The following is a 25,480-nucleotide window of genomic DNA, read 5'->3' as shown; positions in this document are numbered from 1 at the left end:
CATTTACCATCTCCAAATTGACTGATTTTGTTGTTGTGGTTAATATAACTACTATTGCCACTGCTTCTGCTTCCATGCAGGAATTATAATTGATCACTAGACAACCATGTTAACATAAATTCTTTAACGGAATTTTAGGATGTCATTGCACTTAAGAATTTAAATTTAAGTGAGTATTCTGAGCTCCAAAAGTTTTTTAAATCATTTCCTTTTTTTTTTCCTCTGAAGGTGTGGCTGTATTGGAAGGTCCTATGTATGCTGTAGGTGGGCATGATGGTTGGAGCTACCTAAATACAGTGGAGAGATGGGACCCTCAGGCTCGTCAGTGGAATTTTGTTGCTAGTATGTCCACGCCCAGAAGCACAGTTGGTGTGGCAGTATTAAGTGGAAAGTAAGGAAATATTAATATTTAAGTGAATGAGGCAGGGGAGAAGGAAGGATTGGGGGTCCCATTTGAAAAATTGAATATCAAACTTTGCAATTAAATTCAAATTCAACCATTTATATGAATAATTCATAAACAGGAATTACTTGTAAAGTGTCAAAACTTTTCAGATGGCATGGTTTCTTTTTTTTTTCTTTATTAATTTGTTTGTTTACTTTGAGTTTACAAGATTCAGTTCCCCAGTTCTTTGAGTTTCAAATTTTCTCCCCCACCCTTCCCTTCCTTTCCTACCTCCCACCATGGCAGCATACAATCAGGTATAGGATCTGCGGATACTTACACATTATACATTGGTCAGGTTATAAAGAAGGATTGTATTGGGTGGAATGAACAATGGGAAAGAGGAAACCAAACCAAACAAGAAAGAGAAAGAGGTTATTATTCAATCTGCATTCAAACTCCATTCTTTCTGGTTCTTTCTCTGAATGTAGACATCTCTCTCAATCATGAGTGATAGTATTGTTTCTTAACATAGTATTAAATATCAAAATGTTAACTCCCATTTTAAGTCTAGTTTGAAGATTAAATTTCCAGGAAATAAAACATTTTTCATTTAAATAAGTAGATTATAAATTTCTAGTTACTCTGGGTAAAGAAAATCTATTTAAATATTTATTGCAATCCATCATTAAGCAGTATTTAAATAACTAGTCATTTCTATTCTTAAAAATTTTATTTTTTAGTACTAAAATATCTCAGTCAATTAATTTACACTCCTGATTTTTCCCCCTGGTTTCTCTTCCTCTTTTACTCTGCTGGTTCAATGATTTCTTGTCCTTAGGAAAGGATTGATGGTGGAATTTGCATAAAGATAAAGTCTTCTTTTCTCTTGATTAGTCAGGGGATAAGTACATTATCTGTGATTTTTCAGTGCCCTATTTTCATAAGATGAAGCCCAATAGGTTATCAGTTACAAGCCAATCACTGCACTTCTTTTGTTTCCCCACCAGAAAGTTTAAAATGTCAATAAGTCCATTTTTTAAAATAGGAACTTATGAAAGTTAATGAGGATTTAGGGTTATCTGTGGATTTCAACTGTCTAAACTATGATTTTTCCCCATTTTCCCCATTAGTACAAATAATTATTGACTTGTTTATGTCTTCCCTCTTACAGAATTTTTAGGAAGTAGAAATAAAATTTTATTTTTATTATTATTACTATATTAACTATAACACTATTATTATTTAATTTTTTACTAAACTTTACCTCAGAAAAAAAATTTATTTTTCCTAAGAGGAAAAAAATTCAAGCTTTAATATGGAAACAATGTGTAACAGTCTACTCATTGTAGAAGAGGTTCTGACTTGCCCAGTATCACACAGCTGTCAGGTTGTCAATCCTAATCCTTTTACTCCAAATATTCTTTACAATACACTGAGGTCCCTTTGAACTCGAAAATTTTGCAAAGTAGGTAGGATTTGGACTTAAATTTAAAGGAAAATAGGATTCAAATGGCAGAAAGTAGGAAGAGAAACTAATTCCAGGTAAGAGAAGAAAGGCACAAAAGCAAGAATGCACAAGTTATCTGTTTGGAGGACAGTGAGCAGAACAGTCTGTGTGTATCATAAAACTTGTATAGCAGAATAGGTGGCAAGAAAGTTGAAAAGGTAGACTATGCTCAACTTTTGGAAGGGCTTGAATTTCTTATTAGATACTACATTCTATTCCACATTGAATTTGAAACCATTCAGATTCAAACCATCGAAATAACTGTACTCTATTTGTTGGATTAAGAATAGCTGCTTCATTCAGTGCTTTAAAAACTACTAAAATGTTCTCATTTCTCCCAAATTTTCACTGACTTTGACCTTTGACCTACTTACCTAGGATCCATGATTCTTCCATTTGTACTTTTTTGAATTATGCCACCGAACTATAGGTAAACAACAATTTACCTACAGTTGAATCACTGAATAATTCATCTGCAAGTACACCTATGAAAACTGAGAAAACATCTTATGGATTTATTTGTTTTCAGTTTACCTATGTATGCCTATGCTAAGGGAATAATTTTCTCTGATATTTTGATGTTTTAGTTTCTTGTCAGAGACACTACAAGAAAGAAAGAAAAGAATCAAAAGAAGTGAATTAGCTGTTTTTGTTACACTGATGTATCTATAGGGAGTGCAAATGAAACTATCATTGATTAGACAAACAACACAGAATCCTATAGATCAGAAAAATATATAGTGCTATCTCATTTGGCCTTTAGGATTAGAATATGAGATAGGTCACTTGGAAGTTTTTCACATTAACTGACATAGCACTTCCTCATAATGGAAGATAGGTTCTTAACCTGGGGTCTGTGAACTTAAAACATGTGTGTATACATACGCACACATATCTACACCTATATGCATGTGTGTACGTGTGTGTTATGCACACATGTATGCGTATGTATATGTGTATAACTTTTTTTTTTTTCAGTACAATTGGTTTACTTTGTAATCTTCTCATCTCATCTCCAACTGCCTGAACTTAGCATGGTGTGAACTCATCTTTAACCCAAAGCCCTCCCCCTTCCAAACTTCTCTGTTGCTGTAGAGGGTACCACCATCTTTCCAGTCACCCAGACCCAAAATGTAGGTGTCATTCTTTACTCCTTACACTCTCTTACTCCCCATATCCAATCACTTGCCAGTCTATCAATTTTACTTTTTTAATATTATTTGCCTTAACATATCACAATACACTCCCTTCTCTCTGCTGACAATGTTACCACACAAGCATAGGCCCTCATGTTCTGACACCTGGACTGATGGTTGGTCTCCTTGCCAACGTGTTGCCACACTCCAGTTCATCCTCCATTCAGTTGCCAAAGTGATCCTGCTTGCAGGTCCGATCATCTCACTGCCCCTCTCCCCAAGTAAGCACCTCCGAGATCAGTCACTTGTTGGAATTCAAAGCCTTTCATAATCTATTCCCTTCCTCCCCTGCCGTTTAAGTCTTCTTATACTTAATTGCCCTCCCCCACTTTGCTATCCAATGGCACTGGCCTCCTTGCTCTATGTACACCATACAAGATACTCTATCTCCCAACACTGGGCACTTTTACTGGCTATACCCCATGCTCTGGAAGGTTCTCTGTCTTTATCTCTGTCTCCTAGCTTTCCTGACCCAGCTAAAAATCTGTCTTGTACAGCACAGATGTCAAGCACACTGAGGCCACATTAGGTGCATTTCCAATGGCCACTAGAACCAAATTAAAATGCAATTAGGAAATATTTTTTAAAATTCAATAATACAGGGGTGGCTAGGTGGTGCAGTGAATAGAACACCAGCCCTGAAGTCAGGAGGACCTGAGTTCAAATCCGGCCTCAGACACTTAACACACTTATTAGTCATGTGACTTTGGGCAAGTCACTTAACCCCAATTGCCCTCCAAAAAAGCAAAATAAAATAAAATTTAATAATACATAGAGAACATTACATTTTTTTTAAAATATAGCCCACAGGGATCCAACCATATGTATATTAGTGACCCCCATTTCTAGTTTAATTTGATACCACTGTTCCAAGGGGAAGGCTTTCTTAATGGGTACCTAGGTGGTCCAGTGAATAAAGCATAAGACCTAGAGTTAGAAAGACCTGAGTTCAAATGTGGTCTTCAAATCAGATACTTAGTAGCTGTGTGACCCTAGGCAAGTCACTTAGCCTTTTGTGACTTAGTTTCCTCATTTGCAAAATGATCCAGAGAAGGAAATGGCAAACCACTCCAGTATCTTTCCCAAGAAAACTCCAAATGGAATCACAGAGTCAAACACAACTGAAAAATGACTGAACAACATTGACAAATGACTGAATAACAACAGTAATGTTAGTGTGGATTATTTCCAATTTATCCTGTATATATATTTTTTGCATATAGTTGTTTGTATGTTGTCTCCCCCATTACATTGTCAGCTCTTTGAGAACAAAACTGTCTTTTGATTTTCTTTGTGTCCTCAGTGTTTAGCATAATACCTGGGGCACTTAATAAATGTTTGTTGATTAACTAGTTCATTAACTATGTATTTTATTCATTTAAATACGTTTATCTGAGAAAGGGTCTATGGACTTTACTGTACTGTCAAAGGGATCCATAATACAAAAAAGGTTACAAAACCCCAGTAACAGAGGTAAGAGAAATAAATTCTTCTTCAGTGCTTCAGTGAATTGGATATTTCATCAGTGCAAGTACTTTCTTTTCAACAGTGCAGGTGTCAGCCTTCCACTGTTTTGTAATTCTTGTCTATATAAATCCTACATAGAAGATCATACAGGTTTAGAGCTGGAAGGAACTTCAGAGGTCATTTAGGTGATTTCCTTATTTTACAGATGAGGAAACTAAGGCTTCAGGAGGTGAAGTGATTTGCACAAAGTTATGTTGCAGCAGAGGTAGGATTTAAAACCAGGTCCACTAAATATAGAGCCAGTTCTTGTTCCCTTGTACCAGATTTTCCAAACATGCTAGAAGCTTTCTTCTATGTTCCATAATATTGCATGGGGACAAATGCAGCAGTCAAGTTGTCAAAATGTTATCTTTTGTTCTGGTTTATATAACCAACCCTTCTCCTTTTTATACATTTCTTGGATGATGTGTTTCCTAGACACCATTTTTTGGTGCAGATCATAATTGGCAATAAGCTACAGACTACCTATACATGCATTGGATTTCTCCATTGCTCTTTAGGTCACCTGCAATTTTGATTGAGTGAATGAATGAAGCATTGAATAAGCATTCTTCTAAAAGTGCTGGAGCTACATCTGTGAAGACAGTCCCTCCCTTCAAGGAGCTTACATTCTAATAAGGGAATATAGTGCATACCTATATGCATATAGTGTCTGTATAAATATACATACTATATAAATATACATATATCTAAATAAAATGTGCACATTTATGCATCATATGTATAGGAATGGTGGCCAAGGAGAGAGGTATTTTGACTAGAATAACTACTAAGATGGTGAATGGAACCATAAAAGAATAAATTAACAAACATTGACAGAAGCTGGCAGTATTTATTTGATTATATTTCTAGAATGATAGAGTTTGAGAATGTAGGGTACAAAAGAGATTTTGTGTTAAGCAGCACAGCACCTGATGAAAAGATAGAGAGGAGTGAAATATGTCTGGGGCCCATTTGAAATACTGGGCCAGGTGAGATACTAATCAAACCAGTGGGGCCCCACAGCAAGAATTCCAGTGCTGAAAGGGTTTTAAATCATCAGGACATGGTCTGTGGTCTGGTCACTATTATGGACAATTGGTTACCTATTCAATTGTATATCATAATCTGGATAATAAGTATTCTTCATTCATTTGGCTTTTCTTGTATGTATGTTTAGATTAATCTCTGTATCACTGAGGAGAATTTATACAATTATGAGGCTACAAATAACATCTGGAGGACATGACTATAAGAGATCCATTTTGGACTGCATTACATACTCCATGACAATTATCAGACAACTTTGAGCATATAGTCCCTGTTTTATGCCTTGCTTAATACTGATGATCATATAAGACTACTGAACAAAGTTCCCTTTTTGTAGTTATGGCTATCAAGAAACTTGTATGATTTTAGCATGTGCATGGGAGATAAAGGATTAAATGACAGTATTTCAGGTGCATTTAGTTCTCTTAAGTCAAATGCTTTTTTATCTGTTTACATCATTCTTTATGAAGATTTCATAGCAATCATTTATGAATGATTTTAAAGCATGAGTCAGTAGCTATTGATATTCACGTATAACTTTTGTTTATATATTTTGTTTTATATGACATGCATTTTCCAATATAGCCATATCACCTCTCTTCTGTCACCCTAGAGAGCCTTCCCTTATAACAAACAAAATAGAGGGGAAAAAGCAGTTTAGTAAAACTAACCAATACATCAACAGTGACACTGTTTACAGAACACTAGACCCATTCTCCACCTGTCCTTCCTTACAAAGGAGGGAGAGAGGTATATTCTCATTTCTTCTTTGAGCCAAGCTTGAACATTCAAATATAGAGTGCTCTGTTTCCATTTTTGTTTTTTCCATTTAAATTTTTGTTGCTGTTAAGGATATGATTTTGTGTCTTGCCATGCTTCTCTGTGTTCTCCATTTTCATTGTGTCTTGTTCAGTCATTTTCAGTGATGTTCAACTCTTTCTAGGCAAAGATACTGCAAGGGATTACCATTTCCTTTTCCAGCTTGTTTAAAGATGAGGAAACTGAGGCAAACAGGGTTATGTGACTTGCCCAGGATGAAACAGCTAGTAAGTGTCTGAGGCCATATTTGAACTGGAGAAGATGAGTCTTTTCTGACTCCAGCTATGCACTCTAGCTGCCCTATTGAAGAGGGTTTAGGGAGAAAGATAATGAGTTCAGTTTTGGACATGTTGAATTTAAGGTGTCCACTAGATAGCCAGTTCAAGATATCTGAAAGGCAGATGGAAAGGTGAGAATGGAGGTCAGAAGAGAGAATAGGACAGGGATAGGTAGATTTGAGAATCATCAGCGTAGAGATGGTATTTAAATCCATGTGAGCTGATAAGATCAAGTGAAGTAGTTTAAAGGGAAATGAGAAGAAGGCCTAGGACAGCACCATCTGGGATCTACAGTAATCTAGGGATGACCTTGGATGAGGATCTTCCAGGTATCTTGAAAATTGATTGCTCATTGCTTGCTTTGTTTTTAGAAAGGATTTCTTCTGTATGAACTGAGGTCTGGACCAGTTAATTCTATCTTTATCTTCTTTACTACTGCCTCCATTTCCTTATATAGTATAAGGGTGAGGTTGGCTGATTTTCCCAATTCCGCCTGCTTAAATTAATTAGATGCTCAATCAATTAATCATAAATGATTAAATTCTTGAAAGCCTTTTGATGAAATGCAATGATGACAGACAGGAATACATCCTTGTACATTTGTAAATAATTCAAGATTTAATTTAGATTCCTTTTCAAAAATATTTTATTTCAACTTCTGATTGTTTCTTTGTAGGCTACCTCTTTCTAGTTTTTATCTGGGATGCAGTAGTTTGTCAGAGAAGATAAAAATGATTAATTAGAATTCTTGTTCCCCGCCATATTTTGAGAAGTGATACTTTAATTAGATTTTTAATTATTCAGATACATTCTACAGTATTGATTCTTCAGTAGCTGCCTCTAATTAAATTGAGTTCACCATGTCAGCCTAGTATAAAACTTTTTCATGCTAGTGATACCATCTAAAATAACCATTCTCAAAAAAATCATACTTCTCAAAGATAGATTCCATGCTGTAGCCTGGAATTTAATTATTATAAAGGTACTCCAAAGTCTATCCTATGCCAATTCTTCTTCTTCTCTAATTGCTGATCCTGTTTAAAACTGTATGCTTTAAATTTGTTCAGAATATTATATCACCAAATAATAAAAAAACTAATAGCCCAGTATTAAAGATTAGCAGAATCATTGAACAAAGGATAACAGAAACAAAGGTTAATATACAAATATAACATACTTTCCTATACATTTTTCAGTTTCTATATTACTATCTATATTGATATGATAATTTGTTTAGTTTAGGATTGGTTATTATGCTATTACTATTGTCAATTAATAAACATTTATTAAGCACCTTCTGTGTGCCAGGCACTGTGCTAAACATTTATAAAAAATAAATATATTAGTGCTTGTTATATTACTGTATAATTACAAAGATGAAGCAGGAGAGTACATTTTAGAAAAGTCAGTGTATTAGGAAACAAAATACTTTGTTTCTAGACAAAAATCATAATGCTAGATTATTTTGTTATGTCAGGCTTATCTCAGTTTCTTCATCTGTAAAATAGAGATAATGATATTCATTTTACCCATATCACAAGTTTGTTGCAAGGATTAAAGGTGAATCTTTTTGTGAAAATATGTAAAATCTATTGGTAGAACAATAAAACTGTTAAAATGGGAATAACAGCAGTTTCTATTTGACCCATTTCACAAGATTGATCAGTGATTGAGGCATGTTAGTATATGCAAAAAGTCTTTTAAAATTACAAAATATTATATAAATACACCTTGTATATACCAAGTATTACATTGGAATAGTTATTTAGGCAAAAACTAAACCATCTAAAATACTGTTTTAAGAAATAAGAAAACACAGCAAAAAACCAGTTCCAATAAGATATGCACTCCCAAATCTATCTAGCTCCCTGTCTCTGAGCTTGTCTTCCTTTTAGACATCTTTAGATGTATCATATGCATCACAAACTCCACATGTCCAAAACAGAACTCATTGTTTTTCCTCCAAAACCCAACTTCTTCTTTTTGTCTTTTTTTTGAAGGGGGGAAGGCAGGGCAGTTGGGGTTAAGTGACTTGCCCAAGGTCACACAGATAGTGTTAAGTGTCTGAGACAAGATTTGAACTCAGGTCCTCCTGACTTCAGGGCCGGTGCTCTATTCACTGCACCACCTAGCTGCCCCAAAAACCCAACTTGACTTTATTTTTCCTGTCGTGTTCCTCTCTATCCTTCCAATCACTTAAACTCCTAACGTTGGATCCATCCTTGTTTCTTCCCTTTCCATCAAATCCCAAAGTCAGTTAGGCTCGCAGTATTGTTAGGTCTACCTCTACTTCACGACTCACACCTGTCCCCTTCCCTCGAATGGCCCCCATCCTAGTTCCCACTTTCATCTCCTTTCACATGAACTACCACAATAGCATCCTAACTAGTCACCAAACTGATATTCCTAAAAAGTAGTTATGACCATGGATGTCATACTCCTTCTCAAGAAACTTTAGCTGGCTTTCTTTTGCTTCTAGCATAAAATCTATCCTTCATAACATATAACAAAAATTGCTTATAATCTCAGCGAGGGGGAGGTGAGGGAGACAGAGTGAAAATTTGGAACTCAAAATTGTTTTTAAAATGAATGTTAAAAATTGTCTTTACATGTAACTGGGGGAAACTTTTTTTTAAAAAATCTTTTATAACCTGGCTCCCATCTGTCTTTGCCAATTTTTAAAAATGTCTCCCCTTCATAACTCAGAAGTCTAGTCAAATTATCTTATGATCTTTCCACAGCACTCCCAGTGCCCCCATCTCTAGCTTCTTTGCCCTTTCATAGACTGTCTTCCCAAGCATAGAATGGTCTCCCTCCTCATTTCTGCCTCTTGAAATCTAGCTCCATACAGGGATGAATGGGGCATTCACGAGGACTAGTAGCTCAGGTATGAGGGCATGCTGAGTCCTTTTCAGGGATGCTTGACTACCTTTGGTATCCACCTGATTAATTTAACTCTCACTTGTGGCTTCTGGAAGCTGTAGTGTGAACAGTGGCCATACCCCAGTAAACTATATTAGCAGATGGGTTAAACCAGGTTGAAGGTAACTAACAGGCTTCAAACCTGTAGATGAGTTCTGGGGATGTCTACCCCAATCATGTGAAGACTTTCCCAGGCAGAATGGGCCAATGAGAACAATTTGTTGTCAACAGCCATGAAGGCTGCTGAAGCCGAGCTATGGAGGGCTTAGAGTTTGGTCAAGCATCAAAGACACCAAGGTCATCCAGGAGCCATCGCTAGTTTCTTGACTTTTGTTCTGCCATTGGACTTCAATAACTCAGGAAAAGAGAGTGAATCCAATGACTGTGCAAATCTGCCTCACTTAAATCCAATTCACACACAAGTCAAGAAATTACTCTGTGTTATCATTAGTCCTCTTCAAAAACAAAGACAAACAACAAGAGCTCCACACTCACCTCAACTGCTATAACCTACCTACAGCATAAATTTGCTTGTTTGACCTTTTCTTTTCCCTCCCCCCAATTACTTTGTATTTACTTTGCATTTCTTTTGTATTTGTTTATCTCTGAACTCTCTTACCACATGAACAGCCTTCCATAGGAATACCTATAAGCTCCATGAAGGCTTGAAGGACCATTTTTGTTTTTGTCTCAGTAGCACCTAACATAGTTCTAGCATGTAGTATGTAAAACAATCATTCATTTAAGAAGCATTTATTTATTAAATGCTTAGTATTTGCCAGGCACTGTGCTAAATCCTGGGGATATAAAGAAAGAAAAAAAAACTCAATATTTTTCCTGTCCCAAGGACCTCATTCTAATAGTGCTTAATAAATGTTTGTTCAATTGAATTGAATCTGATAAGATGTCTATAATCCAGAATTTGGATGACTTGGCTACAAGCTGGACTGATTTACTTTTGAAAAAAAAGTTATCTTTCTTTAGTCTCCGTTAGTTAAACAGCAAATAAGATTAGAAAGGCAGCTTTTCCTATTTAAGAGAAAAAAATTGTTCAAGTACTATAGAAGTTCCAATTTATATGCAGTGTATTTTAATTTTAATATAAGAAAATGGCCTCATTTCTACAAATGTTTAGTATGCCAATACTAATAATTTGATCTGTTTATAAAATCAAAGCTAGAATGTTGCTGTAATTGCATTTCTTTACAAATATTTTATTATAATTCAGTCTTATGCTGATTTACCCCAAACTTCCCCTAATTAGTCAATTTATTATATGCTTAGCAATTATTAAGATGTAGTACTATTCTTTTTACTCATCCTACTTTTACAAACAGATACTACATGATTTTATAAGCTATACACTTGCTTTATTCTTTTTAACAAATTCTTGACATTTCCCTATTCAAGTGAAACTCTATTCACCTTTTCTATCCCTATTCTTTCTCTAACTAGGGTAACGATTTTCATGTTCTTTCTTTCCCTTTTCTTTTTCCTGTAATTATACCAAAGTGCATAATACTTTTACTACCTTTTTGTCAGATATTTTTTTATCAGCTACTACTAAGGGCAAAGCTAGTCAATTTTATCTTTGCTGAAAGAGAATGCTACCCAGCTATGCTGAGGGAGCAGCACTAAGGAATAGAAATTCTTCTATTTTCTCATTGTGTTTGTAAATTATATTTCAGATTAGTTAGCTATACATGGAGTAAATCAGCACTGATTTCATGACATGTGAGAACACTTATTTGTGTTCCAGAAAGCAGTTCTGTTCATTAAATTGTATTCTTTTTTGTTTTTACAAAAAGGACAACATATTCTCAAAAACTTTTCAAAATTAATTGTAGAAATTCCTAAAAGATATGAGTACAACTTGGGGGAATTTACAAGCTTGTTAAATATTTTATGTTTTGATATTAAATTATACTTGATTCCAAGAGAATCATGCTAACTTCTCTTCATGTCCATTAATTTGAAAGAGTACTTCAGAATCTCAATGTCATAACATAACTGAAAAAATGCTTAAGTATAAAATAACTGAAATGCTGAAAAAATGACATTGCATTTCTCTAAAGCATTGTCCTGAAACTGTTGTCTCATTCTAATGATCACTCTAGATGGGAAGATGACAATGAAGATCTATCCTACCCATTCCCATTTGTCCCATATGTTAAAAACCTCACGAGAATTAGCAGGAAGTATTGGGGTGGCTTGGGAGGAAAAATAAATAAATGCTTTAAAATTAAGTCTTAGTTCTAAGTAAATTATGTCAGGAATAAATATATAGACTTTATAATGATCTAAATACTAGTAGTATAATAAATCAGCCTGTAGTCTGTCTTGGAGACCTTCTTGGATGACTAGTGATTCTGGAACCACGTCCCCAGAGCTATTTCACACATATTATACACAGACACACATAAATACATCTGTGTATATATGTATGTATGTATACCTACATATAGTGAAATACAATAATTTTTTCTTTCTAGTCAAAGCTATTAAATTGTATCTAAATAAAAAGAAATATTTACCCCCCAAAATTTGTATTAACTTTCACAAAATAAAATAAGAAATCCACTTTTACTGGGTGTAGGTTAGGCTACACACTTGAAAGGGGGCATAAATTAGCTCTGCTCCAAGAAAAAAAATGTAATACCATATAAGCCAATGTGATACGTTACATTTCACAAGCAGTGAACTCTTCATTCCTCATAGTATGGAAAGTTTGTTTTCCAGAAAACCAGGCTTGCAGCTAGGAACTAGCCCCAATTGTTGTATCCCTTGTATTTTCTCTGACTCATTTTTTTACTAACTGCTTTGTTCCTAGAGTCAACTCTCTCCAAAACTTGTAGCTTTTTTACTTCTAGGATTTGGGCTCTTGGGTCTCACTGTTCCTTTGCATATATAGAAACATCTCATCCCCCCAGTTAATCAGCTTAAACCCTGCAGGTTGCTGAGTTAAACAACAATCTATACAAGTTAATGGTGGTTCATTCATTTGCATAGAAAATTAAAGAATATTCATTTAAATCTTCAAAGGAAACATCAAACTGGCATCTCTATTTTCCAGTCATCTTAGATTATTTCCTCTTCTGATACTCCAAGAAAACATTCCTCCAAACACTGGGCTCCTAGTATCCCAGGAATATCAAAAAGGATGAATAAGGTAATTGAGAAGAATATTAAAATAAAAAAATAGTAAAACATAGCTCTCTCAACTACACTGGTTGTAGTTCCACTGAACATCTCATATTACCTTGGAAACATGTACTGTAATCTGCTAGCCCTTCATCTTCCATCCCCTAGAGTCCATTTTTTGGGGGAAAGAACAGAAATCTCTTAAAACGGTGGGAATGGGGGAGTTGTTTTGTTTCCTAAGGCTTGGGATTGTGGGATTGTAAATCTATTTATTGCTTATGTGGAAAATCCCTTTGACATTCAACAAAATTTGTCAGGTTGCCATTGCTTTGCACTCTTGAGAAATTAGACCTGTCTCATTCCACAGTACCTGGAGATTAGGCCTGTCTCATTCCACAGTACCCAATGACTGTTTAGAATTAGCATTATTTCATTGTTCTGTCTCTTAAAAAAAACACACACATTTTAAGGCTTTTCTTTCTCTTTGCTTTTTTCCCCAGTTAGTCCTATTGTATATAAGCAAGCTTTAATCTCTGCCATATCCTCATATGTTCTAAAAAGAGGTAAAGATTGGCTGTTTTCCTCAGAAAATATTAGGGGCTTCACGGATATTTTTTGTATCCATGTACTCTAGTGGACTTTTTGACTCTGAAAAAAAAGAATCTACTTCATAATACTTGAAATTCAGTTAATTTAGTTCTGCTATGATTTCAGTTTTAATTATTCCATGCTTCTAAGATATTTAACTTTAGCTTGACTTTACTGTCATTTTCAGTACCTCCTTGTTTTAACTATGGTGGGGCCTATCTTTTCCTAATTTGCTATTTTATTTGCTCTCTTCACAGACTGTATGCAGTCGGGGGTCGTGATGGAAGTTCTTGTCTCAAATCTGTAGAATGCTTTGATCCACATACTAATAAATGGACACTTTGTGCACAAATGTCAAAAAGAAGAGGTGGAGTAGGAGTAACTACCTGGAATGGATTGTTGTATGCCATTGGGGGACATGATGCACCAGCATCCAACTTGACTTCCAGACTATCAGACTGTGTTGAAAGGTAGCATCCAGAAGTTGTAGCACTAAAGTTATTTGAAACTCTGGTAGGTAGATAGGTAGGTAAGAAGGAAGGAAGGAAGGAAGGAAGGAAGGAAGGAAGGAAGGAAGGAAAGCATTTATTAAGGATTCACTTTGTACTAACTATTATGCTGCATGCTGAGGATAAAAATAACAAGCAAACAAGATGGTCTCTGTTCTCAAGAAGTTCACATTCCAGTGGGGAAACTACACCCCCAGAAGGAGGTTTCAGCTGCAAGTCAAATAGAAAGGCTCCATAGTTCTTAGGGTACAGTAGTACATTTCTACTAATGAAACCATGGTTCTAATATTGAACCATTTAATAAGTACCATGCATGGACTTTCGCCAAAAAGAATTTTCTTTTCTGGGTCATCAGTAACTATGGCTTGCTAAGGAGACGGCGACTATAGCACCTGCAGAAGCAGTTGTCAGGTTCTATCTCCATAGGAATTACTTCCTTAGATGATGGCTATAGAGGCTGTATAGAGGGATGGTGGTCAAAGGAGTACTGCTATTCCAGGAACCCATTGGTGGCAGTTGATCTGAAGATGGTATTGGTGGCCAGGATGGTTGACCCCTTCTTTCCTTTCAGACTGTTGAGATCTACCCTGAGGTTACATGTGTTTTTGCTTAGGACCAATCCTTCCCTGAATCTGATCACCCTCTTATTTCCCTACCCCATTTGTTTTCCTTTCTGTTTCCCTGATGAATTAAATGTACTTCTGCACCCCACTGAGGGTGTGTATTCCCTCTGCCTTTATTTAACTAGCTCAGATGAAAATGCAGTCTCTCAGGGTGGCTAGGTGGCGAAGTGAATAGAGCACCAGCCCTGGAGTCAGGAGGACCTGAGTTCAAATCCGGCTTCCGACACTTAACACAACAAATAGCTGTGTGACCTTGGGCAAGTCACTTAACCCCAACTACCCTCCAAAAAGCGAGAAAAAAAATTGTAGTCTCTCTTACCCATACCTCCTTTTTTTTGTATAGTCTTCTCCTTTGTACACCCCAGTTATACAAGATAAATTTCCCCATCTTTCCTCCCGTTTGTATTCATTTACCTTCCCTTTTTTTTTGTTATTTTAAGATCATCAAAATATAACAAAACCATTCCCCCCCTCTTATTTAACTCCTTCTGTACCCCTAATGAAATTAAGGTTCTGAGGGGGATATTTGTATCATTACCCAAGATGTAAACAATTAGCCTTGTTTATTCACTTTCACTTGATTGCATTTTACCTTTTTAAGTATCTCTTGACTACTCTATTTCTATATGAAAGTTCCTACTAAACTCTGGTTTTCAAGGATACTTAGAAGTAGCCTATTTCATCAAAGTTTCATTTTTTTCATCCTGTAGGAGTTTTGTTAGGTAAGTTAGTCTTCATTGCAAACCTGTATCTTTTGCCTTTTAAAATATTGTATTCAAAGCTCTGTTCCCTTTATATTGGTGGCTGCTAGCTAAATCCCATGTGATCCTGACTTTAGCTCCTCAATATTTGAATTCTTTCTGTTTGCTAAAAGTATGAGCTTATCTTCAGAGCTTATTTTTTGTGTGTAGTGTAGGGTGTTAGTCTAAACTCAATATCCGTTAAACCTCCTATACAGTTTTCTAAGCAGTTTTTGTCAAAGAACAAGTCCTACCCCCAGTAATGGGGTCTTGTTTTATCCGACTTTACTACTGTGCTTGTTTGCTTCTATATATTCACCAGAAAGGTGAAAGAAATTAAAAATACTTTATAGGAAATCCTGAAAAAAAAAGTGTGCTACAAATGAAAAGAACCAAGTATTGAAATATGGCATATTGGGGGGAATTTTTTTTTCTTTTTGGAGGGTGATTGGGGTTAAGTGACTTGCCCAAGGTCACACAGCTAGTTTTTGTGTTGAGTGTCTGAACCTGGATTTGAACTCAGGTCCTCCTGACTCCAGGGCTGTTGTTCTATTCACTGTGCCGCCTAGCCGCCCCCTGTGGGGGAGGGGGGAATTAAGGAATATATAGTAAAAGCAATATTTTTTAAATGGAAATTTGCCCAATCAAGTGAAAGGAAGCCCCAAAAGTAAGCTATAAATTAGGTCAGCCAAAAAGTCATTCAGGAAATAGCTTATAGGACACCACAAAATCAGTCATAAAGGATTATTTAAATATTTCAAAGACAAGCCAGCCAAAGGAATTATATCACTTAATAATTAGAGTTAGAAAAGAGGTAACAAAGAATCAATGAATTATGTCCTTTGGTCTTATTAAGAGAAATTCCCATTCCCAAATCACCAGGACCAGTTGACATCTAAGAGTTTTAAAGGAATTCAAACATGAAATTGCATAAATACATAACTTGATAACCTGTTAAACCAGCCACTGTGCCAGAGGCCTAGCAAATTGTCAGTGTAGAACCATCCACAAGAAGGGTTCCAGAAGAGACCCTAGGCCATAGAGAATACAAGCATTGAGTATTCAATGCATACTCCAGAGAAGACAATATGATTCCATAAAGAAGAAATAACTTTGCTTCCTTTCTTTGCTTATGTCAATGATCTTATGGACAAGGGGCTAATAGCCAATAGCTACAATTTATTTTCAAACTAGAGTTTAACTGAGTTGCCAAAAAACTAGGAGGATTGCTTTTTCATGAACAAGGAATTGTCTTAGATACAGTGAACAAAGGGCAAGCGATACATGGGGGCTAGCCTAGATGAGGAGCTATCCCTGGGGGCGGCTATGTGGCACAGTGAATAGAGCATCAGCCCTGGAGTCAGGAGGCCTCGAGTTCAAATTCAGCCTCAGACACTTGACACACTTACTAGCCATGTGACTTTAGGCAAGTCACTTAACCCCAACTGCCCTCCAAAAAAAAAAAGTAAAAAACTAAAAATGGATACATCCCAGGGACAGCTGCTCAGGCCAAGCTTAGTTAACATTTTTATTTTTGTGGGGGGTTTTTTGAGGGGGAAAGGCAGGGTTAAGTAATTTGCCCAAGGTCACATGGCTAGTAAGTGTTAAGTGTCTGAGGCCGGATTTGAACTCAGGTCCTCCTGACTCCAGGGCCAGTGCTCTATTCACTGTGCCACCTAGCCACCCCTTAGTTAACATTTTTAAAACAGATTATAGAGAAGCAGGAGCTTAGAATACTTACTTTCTTTGCTTGGGCATGCATGATGAGAAGTGGAGTTTTGCAGGTGATGTCAGTTTCTTCTAGGCAGAATCTCATGACACACATATAACTGACCAGGAAAATGATGGATTAGCTTCATTATAAGCTAGTATATTAAGCAAAAGGAATCTGGATTATAATTAAAAGGTGATACATTCTAAAAGTATTGTTATAATGGGTCTAATGAAATACTGTAGTCAAGAAAGCCAAGCCAATACTGTGTTGAGGTCATTAGGAGAGTATCAAAAATGAAATCAAAAATATTATTCTACTATGTAAAAACAGGGTTTGTTTATACCTGGAATACTACATGCAGTTTAGTTTCTTTTACATTTGATTAAAAAAGATTCTGAGGACAACAGGATATATTCTTCACAAGATTCTCAAATTCTTAGATTTTTCAATAAATTTTGTCAGATCCTGATTTTTACATTTAACATTTGAGGGATATATAAGAGAATTAGTATTAAAATTATTTTTCAGATATGATCCTAAAACTGATATGTGGACTGCAGTTGCATCTATGAGTATTAGTAGAGATGCAGTTGGAGTATGTTTACTTGGTGATAAATTGTATGCAGTTGGAGGATATGATGGACAAACCTACCTTAACACAGTGGAGGCCTATGATCCCCAAACAAATGAATGGACACAGGTATGCTATTTAATTTCTTTCTTTTATCCTAATTATATTTTTATTAAAATGATTCATAATTTCTCATCCTCACATATTATTGAAATTATATATATGTATATGTGTGTGTATTATATACACATACACAGAGTCACCTTTATCTGAATCATTGACTTGTCAGGAATTAAAGCTGGTCTTTCCTGGTGGCAAAGAATTGGAAATTGAGGGGATAACCATTAACTGGGGAATGGCTAAACAAGTTGTAGTATATGATTGTGATGGAATACTATTGTGCTATAAGAAATGATGGGCAAGATGCTCTTAGAAAAGCCTAGAAAGACTTACGAAAATGATGCAAAGTGAAATGAGTAGAATGAAGATAACATTTTACACAGTAATAGCAATATTATAAGATAATCAACTCTGAATGACTTAGCTCTTCTCAGCAATATAATGATCCAGAAGTACTTATGATGAAAAATGCTATCCATCCCCAGAGAAAGACTTGATGGAGTATGAATACAGATCGAAGCATACTTTTTACTTTATTTTTCTTGGGTTTTTTTTTGGGGGGGTCTATGTTTTCTTTTACAGTATGACTTGTAATGATACAGATGGAAATATATTTTATATGACTGCACCAACCAATATCAAATTGCATGCCTTGTCATTGAGGGTAATGTGGAGGGAGGAAGAGGATTTAGAACTCAGAATTTTAAAAACCAGTGTTAAAAACTGTCTTTACATGTAACTGGGGGAAAATAAAATACTAAATAAATATTGTAAATAAAAAATGTTTTAAAAAGGAATTATAGCTGGCAGGAACTCTAGAGAGCATTTACTCCTGTCCCCTCATTTCCTGTATGTGGAAACAGACTTCAACAGATCAACTGACTTGCCTAAGATTACAGAGATAGAAAATGTAGCAGGGCTAGAAGTCAAACCTAGGTTCTCCAGATACAAAGCCATCTATATCACACTGATCCACATGACTAAAGACAAACACACTGGTCCAGAATGCCTGAAAATCATTTGTACTTTTCTTTTTTATTTTAATTTAAAATTCAAGGTTTCTCATTAAATCTAAGTTAATAATCCCGGAAGTCATTTGAACAAAGTCCTTTGATTGGAATTCTGATAATACCTTCCCAGAGAAACAGTGTTATAAATGATCATTTACCAGCTCAAAAAAAAAAAAACTTATCAAACCGTAAAGTATTTGAAACATAGTACAAATGATACTTAAAAAACTTAACCGCTATTTCTCACAAAGCTGCTCAGTGAGAGTTTGTTCAGAATTATTACTTGAGATTTCAGCAGCACATCTCCCCTCTTCCATGTATTCCTATGGTGAGATAAAGGAAATTCCTTCTTTCTTACCTTCCCCACCTGAATCAAAGGGTGAAGGTGGAAATCAGGAGGGGGAAATGAAGGGACGGGGACATGGAATCGATTGCAGAGTTAGGAGTAGGCAGGGCTGGGAAGGTGACAATAGCAGTCGAAGAAGTTTCCTCGAATTCTTGGATGTATAAAGAAGAGGAAGGCTGGGGTTAGAAGAGATAGTGAGGAGCAACAAATGGACAAAATTCCCTCCCATTTTTCCTTTTCCATCTTTTTTGTTCTACTCTTAGTTTGCTCCTTATTCTGTTCTCTTCCCCACCTGCTGGAAATTTTAAAGTACAAATGTGCTGACCACTGAAGTGTCTGAAGACATGAATACTTTCATTATGTACCAGTATTAAAAGAAAATTAGATGCCTTGAAAAATGCATTAAAATGCTCCTTCAACTTCTTGGAATCCTCCTCCAATATAGAAAAATATCATTCAGACTAGATAAGTGTAAAACTCTTTAACATATGCCAAGGAAAGATGAAGATAGAATGCTTCAAGCTTGAATCTATAAGTCTTATTGAAACATTTTTTGTCTCCTCCAAGAAAGACACATCAGGTTAAAGTATCAAAGTGAAAATTATATCTGAATGTGTTAAGAAACTCACTGGTATTCTAAATAGGGAAGAACATATTCAAAGCAACTAATAACTACAAAATAACAGTCAGTTTATACTTTTGGAACTATGAAAGACACAGTAACAAGTTATCCTAACAAAAACTCATACAATATTAACAAAATATGAAGCCCATCACCTGAGGGATGATGTCAAAATGTTTAATTCTGTAGAAAGATTAATAGACATTCTTAAGAGCACATATTAAACCAGTTAAAAACCTACAAAAAATAATTTTGGAACAAGCACACATCAGTCACTTCATTGAGCAATAGTAAAGGCTGATAATAGGTACATATACCATTGGATTTGTCAATACAATTGAAAGTAGTTTACCTCCAAATAGAACTAAATTCCAATAATGGAATCAAAAGGCCCTTTTTTGGTTAACATCCATGTAAATTCAGCCAACAATATGTTGACAATGCAACATTGAAGAAATAGATGAGTTGTGGATTCATTTGCAAAAAGAGAGCTTTATGATAGCAGTTTAGGACCATGTTATTGCCAATAAATGTTAAAAAAAAAAAAAAAGGTTTCTCTTTAGAGTCCACATAATGACCAACATAAATTATGGAAGAATTGGTGAAACTGTTCACATCACTAAAAGCTATAAAAATTTAGCACCTACTGAATGCCTAAAAAGATATGACCTGGTGACTAGAATACATCAGAAACTCAAAATATTTCATGGACTGGCAAATGAAAATTCCCTATATTACAAATACAGGACTCAAAAAAATCCTGGAAATTTCAGCCAGTAAACTGTTCTAGAAACAGACCATTAGCATAGACTGAGCTGTTCTCCAAAACAGCATTTATTTTTTTAAAATTAGGAACTTTTGTGGGGCAGCTAGGTAGCGCAGTGAGTAGAGTGCCGGCCCCAGAGTCAGGAGGACCTGAGTTTGGACACGGCCTCCAACACTTAACACACACACACACACACACACACACACACACACACACACACACCTAGCTGTGTGACCTTGGGCAAGTTACTTAACCCCAAATGCCCTCCAAAAAGCAAAAAAAAAAATTTAGGAACTTTTTAAATAGACATTGCCATGCCAGATATTCATAATTTCCAGTTGTTGTGGAACAGAAAGCTTTGAAAATATAGAAAGATAACAGAGAAGATCAAAATCCTGTGAGAATAGGCTGAGATACTTTGAAAATGCTTTTAGTGAGCCACCAGAGGATGAGCTTATATCCTAATATTTTTGTTCAGTTGCAAAAAGTAGCTCTTTTGTGCAACCTGTGAAACATGTCTATAGAGCATTAAATATAAAAGAATAATAACAAGGAAAGCAACTTGTCCTGTTACTATTTCAGTTTGAAATCCGTCAAAAACAAAGATGAGGAGATAATGAAAATGATAACAGTGACAACTTACATTTTACCTCTAATACTTTATTTTGGGTTTTTGTTTTGTTTTTGCTTTTTGGAGGTGGGAAGGCACGGCTAATACATGTTAAGTGTCTGACTCCGAATTTGAACTTAGGTCCTCCTGACTCCAAGGCTGGTGCTCTCTTCACTGTGCTACCTAGCTGCCCCTCTAATACTTTACAGTTAACCATACAAATCTATGAAGTAGATAGTACAAGTAGTATTGTTTGCACTTTATCCTAACAAGATCAGTGAGGTATAATTACTTACCAAAGTCACACAAGTTGTTTTGGAGCCAGCATTTTAATCCCAGGTCTTCTGATTCCAGGCTTGGGCTGGTTACATGTGGGGGACGGTGCACCTAAATTTCGGGGAGAAAGGAAGAAGAGCCATTTAAGGAGAAAGGGGAATCAGAACTGAGGAAAAGAAATTGGATAGCTCAGTGCTACAGAAGACAAAGAGCTTTTTGTAGATTTGGAATTACTTGAGAGGATCACGTGCCACAACTGAGAAAAAAAGCCACCACATTTGACAATTCAGACTTGGTCATTTCTGCCATTTGAAAGTGTATTTTAAGTAGAGTGGAAGGATTGTTGTTGTTGTTGCTTATACTTCCTTCTCAAAGAGGACCATGACATCAGGAAGGTGATGCCATGACTTGCAAGTGAGGGAGCACTGTGCAAAGTCACCAGCTTCACTTTCTCCTCCAGAACCATCTGGGCCAAAGAGGCAAAATATAGTTCAGGATGCTGGAGATGACCCCTAGAGTAGAAGTTAAAGAATGAGTAAGTGGTGAGGAGAAGTATCCAGAGGGTATAGAGATTTTATAGTGAAAGGAAAGAGAGGAGGCTAGTGTCTACAATATCAAGGTCATGTGATTATTATTTCATTCATTTTATGGCATGTGTGTGTATACACTAATATATGATATTTCTTAAAATCACTCCACTCCCCCATCTGCTCTGGTATAGAAAGTATAAGATGACATTGCATTAAATAAATTCTAAAGACCGAATTTTCTCTGTTTTTGCCATGACAATCTTTACAATTCAGAAATGTAAAGACGATTAAGTATTGAGCTGGACATTTGAAGAAAAGCTGAATGTTACTGATGGAAGTGTTGATTGTAGATATTTAATGCCACTTAATTATGGCAGTCACATATAGCTTAAATTTTTATTGCTCAAAGGCAGGTAATAAGAAGTAAAATGATTAAACTACATGATTGGGTTAAAAGCTGTCCACTGACATATTTATTTACATTTCAGTAATTTTCCTCATATTTTAGCATAAGTGATATATACTACAGAGACATCCTGGTAAGCAGAGAGCTAAAATAAATTTTATTTGTACCTCATATTAAAAAAGGACAAGTATTCCCCAGTATTGTCAATCTAATAACAATTACATATTTAGATATGGGTGTATAATAATAACTATACATACAAAAATGCAGTAGTACATTTTGTGTACTGCTGCAATATGTGCTCATCTTGTGAAACCCTTTTTACCAACACCTTTTGGGGAAAGGTAAATGAGATATTTTCCGAATTAAAAACTTAACTTTTTTGAAATATGGTTAGGCATCCATCCTAGGGAGCTAAAGATAATGCAGAGAAAACAATTTTACCTTCCTCCCCATGAGTCTGCTCTGCTCAAAACAACCTTTAAAAAAAATTGTTGATGACATTATGTCCTATGCTACCCATTTCCCACAGTGCCTTGTTTGATGCTGAGAGCAGAGACTTGGGATATGGAGTTGAGGGATAAAAATTTGATAATTGTTCCATTTGGAAAACTAAGAAAGTCATATGGTTTTTAATACATAGAAATTGAATCCCCATTCAGGACCTATTTACAGTAAGCCTGTTGTTTCAAATTAAAACAGCTTTGAAAAAGTTAATTCATTTTAAATCCACCAAAATGTCATAGGATCATAGATTTAGATTTAAATATAGAATGATTCTCAGTCCTCCCTCCTCATTAACAAAAGAGAAAACTGAAACCTAGAGTTTAAGTTGACTACCCAAAGTCACACAAGTACCATCAGACTATGATTTGAACCTCTAAATCCTTGAACTACAGGGCCACTAATCTTTATACTGGTTATCATGGTATCTCTGGACTCTGTGAAGAGATATGTTTATAAACCTATGTTTATACTTCATCTCATTATATTCTTCTTAAGACCCTGGCCTGGGCAGTCTTTAGCACAAAGAAGATACTCAATATAAATCAAGTCTTATTGATTAATTATGTGTCCTAAAGTTAGAGTATTCTAGGAAGTAGCAAGCATAAGATGTATTCCTGAAATTTTGTATGTCCACTTATTATACATCTAAATCTAAATATGCAGTTGTAGATGGCCAATATTTTATCATTTTTGACATAAACTGTAAATAAAATTTTATTTAGCCCTTCCCTTCCTAGTATGCCCTTGCAGTATATATCACTTATGCTAAAACATGCACAATACCCCAATGGCCAGTCGTACATAAAGAAAATTATGTTAAAAAATCTATAAACTCAAAAAAGAAATCACCTTTCAGCAAAAGGTATGGAATAGTTATATAATATAGAAATCTAATGAGAACCCATTAGACTGTGAGCTCCTTGAGCAGGGATTATTTTTTGCCTTTGTTTGCATCCCCAGAGCTTAACACAGAGCCTGGTATGGAGTAGGCACTCAATAAATGCTAGCTGACTGTTTACAGAAACATCACATTATTAACATTTTTCCTCACTTAGCTAAAATGAATATAGTTGTCATATTGTTTCTTTTTGTTTTAGGTTGCACCATTGTGCCTAGGAAGAGCTGGGGCATGTGTTGTGACTGTAAAACTCTAACCTAATAATTATTTTATACGTGAAGATATCCTACTTCTTTACAAAATTTACAAGTGGATTACATTTTAAGGAAATTTCAAGTGCATCATGTCTTCTGTCAGGTATAAGGTATCTGATGTGAAATTGAAGATGAAAAGAGGGAGGGATAAATAAATATTAAGCACCTTTTAAAAAATAAGATTCTATCATTTTCTTGATAAACTAATACAGGTAGACTGATATGAAATATGATTATCAGTTAACTCTTCCACACAGAAACAAATATCCATCAAGAATTTCATTTATTCATGGCTGGAATAAACCATTAATTTTGTTCTGTTTTTCATAATGCAAATGCACTGACTAAAAGAGTTCTAAATGCCTCTGCCTTGTAATTGAATATGATACATATGCATCCTTGGTGTGCTTTTTCACCATATCCGAGGTTCAGAAACTTTTTATTTAACCAAAGCCTCAGCAGCATCTTATGCTAAACAATATTCTACTTAATATTTTTGGAAAGAGCTTTATTATATATGTACTACATGTGAACTTTATTAAAAAAAAGAGTTCATTTATTCCACTTAGCAAATAAAAAATGTATAAGGTAACAACCTAATGAAATATAATATGGTCTTTTGGGGGAATATTTAGATATTTCACTAAATCTAGTTAACCAAGAGTTACATATTATGTTTTCAAAATGCAAATGAATCATGATTTTGTAGTAATTTAAGAAATGCAATCTTATTTGGGGAAAAAATGTATTTCCTATAATATTACCCCTGTACATGACAAGTAGCCAGTCATAAGGCAACAGCCCTAAATACGGCATGGGGGAAGTTTTTTTTCTCATTATTACAGAACTGCTTTTTTTATTTATCTTTGATATTATAACTAAATTGCTTTGCTATTTCATGTATGTTTTCTTATATTTGTATTTGCTTCTTGTGCCTTCTTTCTTATGTTCTGCACAGTATACATAACTCATTATTATGCTTCACTATAACACACAACTTGAAAGATTTAGGTTCCATACCTGGTTGGAAAAAGTTTTTAAGGTGCCTGATGCCTAAAGTATTTGTATATTTGTAAAGTACATATGTGAATGTTAATGCTCTCAGTGAATTATTTATTGTTTACCAAAAAAGAGCAGAAACATTTTGTGTTTGTGATAAGGTTTCATCTCTTAATGTAAAGTATTGATCAATATTGAGTATAAACTAAAAAAAAATTTTTAAATACAATTTTATGATTAATGTGCTTTCTTATTTGTCTCTGTCCTGAATATATTTGTGGAAAGAAGAAAAGGAGCAAAAAATATTAGGACAGAGGGAATATTTTTAAAAATCAGAACATAGTCTTACGATTACCTTCCTACAGTTGCCAAAGGAATTATTAAAATCTACGATTTGAAAGAAAGGTCTTCTGACGTCAGAAATCTTTCATACCGTGTTTCCCCGATAATAAGACACTGTCTTATTATTTTTTTGGACAGAAAAACACCAGAGGGCTTATTTTCAGGGGAGGACTTATTTTAATGAACATTGACAGCAATTTTAATAAACAGGTAAATGTGAACAAAAAAATGTACCTTTATTC

The 25,480-nt window shown here is 35.2% G+C and overlaps 1 protein-coding gene across 3 annotated transcripts in view; it reads left to right on the top strand.

Annotated features, from left to right (window-relative positions):
• KLHL5 (kelch like family member 5) overlaps positions 1–25,120 on the top strand; it is a 149,741-nt gene extending 124,621 nt beyond the window's left edge. For all 3 annotated transcript variants that reach the window (XM_069068427.1, XM_069068428.1, XM_069068422.1), the window contains exons 8-11: positions 229–391; positions 13,653–13,865; positions 17,510–17,681; positions 23,843–25,120. In XM_069068427.1, coding sequence (XP_068924528.1) covers positions 229–391; positions 13,653–13,865; positions 17,510–17,681; positions 23,843–23,899 — 605 coding nt within the window. In that variant the 3' untranslated portion in view covers positions 23,900–25,120. The remainder of the gene's footprint in view (positions 1–228; positions 392–13,652; positions 13,866–17,509; positions 17,682–23,842) is intronic.
• The last annotated feature ends 360 nt before the right edge of the window (positions 25,121–25,480 follow it).

The sequence above is a fragment of the Petaurus breviceps genome, unplaced genomic scaffold, assembly GCF_028583685.1.
Source record: "Petaurus breviceps papuanus isolate PSGF00001 unplaced genomic scaffold, PetGlider_PUasm1.0 140, whole genome shotgun sequence".
NCBI lineage: Eukaryota > Metazoa > Chordata > Mammalia > Diprotodontia > Petauridae > Petaurus > Petaurus breviceps.
The sequence above is the reverse complement of the archived record's forward strand: the minus strand, read 5'-3'. Positions and strand labels throughout refer to the sequence as shown.